Source organism: Mesoplodon mirus (genome assembly GCF_964341445.2).
Source record: "Mesoplodon mirus genome assembly, chromosome: 6".
NCBI classification, from domain to species: domain Eukaryota; kingdom Metazoa; phylum Chordata; class Mammalia; order Artiodactyla; family Ziphiidae; genus Mesoplodon; species Mesoplodon mirus.
The window spans coordinates 63,948,541-63,952,395 of record NC_138982.1 but is presented as its reverse complement, the minus strand read 5'-3'; the positions used below and the strand labels follow the sequence as shown (position 1 = coordinate 63,952,395).

The 3,855-nt window shown below is 45.9% G+C and overlaps 1 protein-coding gene across 1 annotated transcript; it reads right to left on the bottom strand.

The window, feature by feature from the left end:
• Positions 1 to 302: 302 nt before the first annotated feature.
• On the bottom strand, positions 303 to 3,393 carry SLITRK3 (SLIT and NTRK like family member 3; the record flags this gene model as incomplete). The annotated part of the gene is made up of 1 exon (XM_082626231.1): positions 303 to 3,393. One exon carries the CDS (start codon positions 3,391 to 3,393, stop codon positions 451 to 453), a length of 2,943 nt encoding a protein of 980 aa, XP_082482357.1. The 3' UTR covers positions 303 to 450.
• Positions 3,394 to 3,855: the final 462 nt, after the last annotated feature.

Sequence of the window (3,855 nt, the reverse complement as noted above, 5' to 3'; positions counted from 1 at the left end):
GAGGGCAAGAGGAACGAAAGCCACAAATGTCAATTTGTTTCCCCCCCCTTGTCAAAACAAAACTACAACTAAAAACAAAAGTTACTGAAAAGAAAAAGACACATCGAATTTTACTTAATTAGGATCAATACAACGATCCCTAATATACCTTATACATGGCACAGTCAAAGTCTCAAGTTTCAGTATAAAAAAATAATAACATTTGCTGGCAAAAGTCTGCGAAGGCACTTCATTGATTAATGATCTGAGTATGGCCCTTCCTCCGAATCACATCTGAGTGGAGAGAGCATACATCTGTATTTTCTAGTTATCATGCGGTTTCAGTTCTGTTCAGGGCAGGGAAGTTTGTGAGAATGGAGTTATGGGGACAAGTATAAAGGGAGCAAGGGATATATTTTTTCTTTTTATTTTCTTTTGAATAAAAAGCACTAATTTATTTTTATTTTTCTGTTAGAACCTATATGTTGTCTTCTCCAGGACTTCGAGGTAATCCGGCTTGGTTTGAAGTTTGGCCCTTAACTCGAGGTAATCACTTTTTTGGGTTTGGTGGTCTGTGAAGCCCTTTCCAGCCGAGAAGAGAAGGGTTTCTTTGAGCCTGGCGTCCTGCTGTAAGTCTGGGTATTGCATGCCAGGAGGGTGGACGTGCAGTTCCTTTAATTTGGGCACTGTGCCATAGAGACAGTCCACAAACCCCACTGCGCAGGGGGCTGGTGGCGGCCTCTCTCGGTCTAGTAGCGTACTGCCACCACCACAGCCTCCCCCGGGGGGAAACAGCACCACCCCACCATTCTTCTCATGGCGGCGGAACCCAGCCAAGTCTCCCCCAGTTCCCGCAGCTACCCCTGACACCCCACCAGCGGCTGGGTGGTGAGGCTGAGGGTGATGATGATTCATGGTCACTATGGTGTTGAGCTGGGAGCTGGACACTGCCAAGGCCCACTCCTTTTCTTTTTCTAGCAATGTCCGGTAGTTGCTGTGGTTTTCCTTGGGTGTCTCAGCAAACTGCTCACTTCCTAGGAGAACCTCCCCCATTCCTGGGGGTTGTGTCCCAGGAGCCCCGCGTTCTGCATGCCCTGTCTCCTGGACTGATGAAACGGCCACCTCCTCCTCCTCGCGAGGCTTGTAGATGGGGTTATTGCACATCTGAGTAACAGGGTGGGGTATGTACTCGTATACATGACCCACAGGAGGGGCCTTCTCTGGGGAAGAAATAGCCGGTCGTCCCCCACCTCCACTTCCACCTCCACCACCTCCACCATCCTCAAAAAGCCGGTGGCATTGCATCTGGATGCCAGTGAGGTCCACACCTTCCTGCCGCTTGCTTCTAAAGGGCAGCTTCTTCCGGCGCCGTCGGAGGACATAGGCAAAGAGGCCTGCCGCAATGAAGACTGCTGAAAAAAACAGAACCAGCAGGCTGAGAATCAACACAGAAAGTGGCACAGGACCCCCAGGGGGAGAGAATTCATAAGGTGATGCACTCGTTGGCCCCCCAGCAAGATGAGAATCTCCAGGCTGAGCTGGGGATGCTCCAGCTGGTGCAAGGTGAAGCATCTCTGGGCAGAGAACTTCCAGCTCGATAGTGCGCACGTCACGGTGGGTGAGGTTCTCAGGGCTCCTGCACAGGACATCACCCACCACACTGACTGAGCTGATGGTTTCGATCCACTGTTTGAAGGGAACCAGGTCACAGGTACAGTCCCAAGGATTCTCATTGAGGTCTATCTGGACAATGGCGTTCAAGTGTTCTAGGACACCAGCCACAGGAAGGTAGAGGAAGTAGTTCTTCCTCAAGTTGAGCCGAGCCAGAGATGTGCCTGCAAAGGCGTCTGTTGGCAGGGTTCTCAGCAAGTTATTGTTGAGGAATAGCAGCTTCAAGTTGGGCATGAGGCTGAAGGCCGCAGGCTGGATTTCCCGGATGACATTGAACTCAAAATACAAGTAGTGTAGACTCTGTAGGCCTCGGAACATGCCTGGTGTCAGCTTCTCGATATCGTTGCCATTGAGAAAGAGGCTCTTTAGGTTAGGCAGGTTGATGAAAGCCCCATCCTGGACATAAGAAATACGATTATTCCCTAGATGTAAGAGATCCAAGGAAGAGAAATTCCAAAAATCAGAACGGTATATTTTCTGAATCAGATTGCTACTCAGATACAGTTTCTTAGCATTCAGTGGCCTTGGAAGAAGTTCAGAAATGTTATGAAATCCTCGCTCTTTGCAGTTGACCGTCAAGCCAAGGTCATTGATGTGCAAATTACAGGTACACCCAGTCGGGCATATAATGGGAATGGGGGGTCTGGTTTGGTAAGGAGCAATGGGAGGTTGGTTTGGACCAGGGTATAAAGCTTGGGATGTGGAGGGTGGCCTTGGTGTTCGAGGTTGTTTGGTGGGTTTGGGCTGTTTATTTGAGGACTTGTATTCAACAGAAGAAGCAGTAAAATGGACAGAGGACAGCATTGAGGAAGGCTTAGTTGGCCATGCATTCTCCTTGCTTGATGACAAGTGGGGAATCCCCAAACTAGCCTCCACCTCAGAGTCAGACAACAAGGGACAGAGTTCTGTCTTCCTGATTTCTCGCAGGTCCTTTCCATGGAAATGGAAAGGAGTCTCGCAGGTGATGTCTCCCACCAGGGCAGTGTAAGGAATGCGTTCCAGCCAACTCTTCAATTGCACAATTTCACACGTACAGTTCCAGGGATTTTCTTCCAGCTGGAGCTCCATCAGGCTTCTGCCAATGTGATCTAGCATTCCTCGGTAAAAAAGAACTTTTAACCTGTTTCCACGTAGGTCCAAGTGGGTTAAGGAGACAGCCTTAAATAAATTGGTTGGAAGCATGGGGATGAGATTATCATTTAAAATCAGAACTCTCAGTTTACTTAGGTTCCGAAATGCCCCACTCTCAATACGTTTAATGACATTGTAATCTGCCTGCAGATATTCCAGACTTTCCAAGCCAAGGAAGGTGTCATTTCTGAAGATGTCTAGTTTGTTCTCGTGCAGGTATAGCCTCTTTAAAATCTTAAGACCATTGAAAGCTCCTGTTTGAATGTCCTGCAATGCATTGTTCCCAAGGTTAATGGACACAGCATTATTCAAATGAAGAAAACTGTTGGTGTACAATTTCCTCATTGAATTCCTCTGCAGATATAGTTTAAAAGGTCTTGACCAGAACTCAGCAATCTGACTAATATTTGTAAATCCTTTGCTGTCACAATGTATATGAAAGAGGCTTTCTTTCACTTCACAGTAGCATGGATCAAAACAGGGCTCATCTATTTCCTCTGAGTCCTCTATCAGGGGAATCGGGGTAGTCCATCCTAAAGCAATTGTGCTTAGAAGAATTATCCACAACATCCTCCCTCTGTGAAGCAGCTCAGCTATAGAAGATTTCATCATTCACGGATGATTACAAAACTGCAACAGAAATAAAGATGCAGATTTTTAGCTTTTAGTCATATGCTCTATTCTAATTGTCTCATACATGTGGGGCTTTTTAAGAGTGATACAAAAACTTTAGTAATTGTTGAACTGACACTCAAAATAACCTATCAACATGCTTAACATGTCCTATATCTTAAAATTAGGAGATGAAATATTGTACCATGTGATGACATTTTCCTGAATCAAGCCATATTTGGTAAAGGGCATATCGTGAAATCAAAAGCAGCCTTCATTGCTTCTTATAGCAAGCAAAGAAACTGCATACAGTGATTCCTTTTAGGGATAGGCAGATTTAGTAATAATGGCAATCATTTGGCCATTACACCTGTTTGCCTGTTAAAAATCATATTGATTTCAGAGGTGCCTATTATGGATCTGATTGAAACTCTGAGGGAAGAAAGTGTTCTTTAAACTATG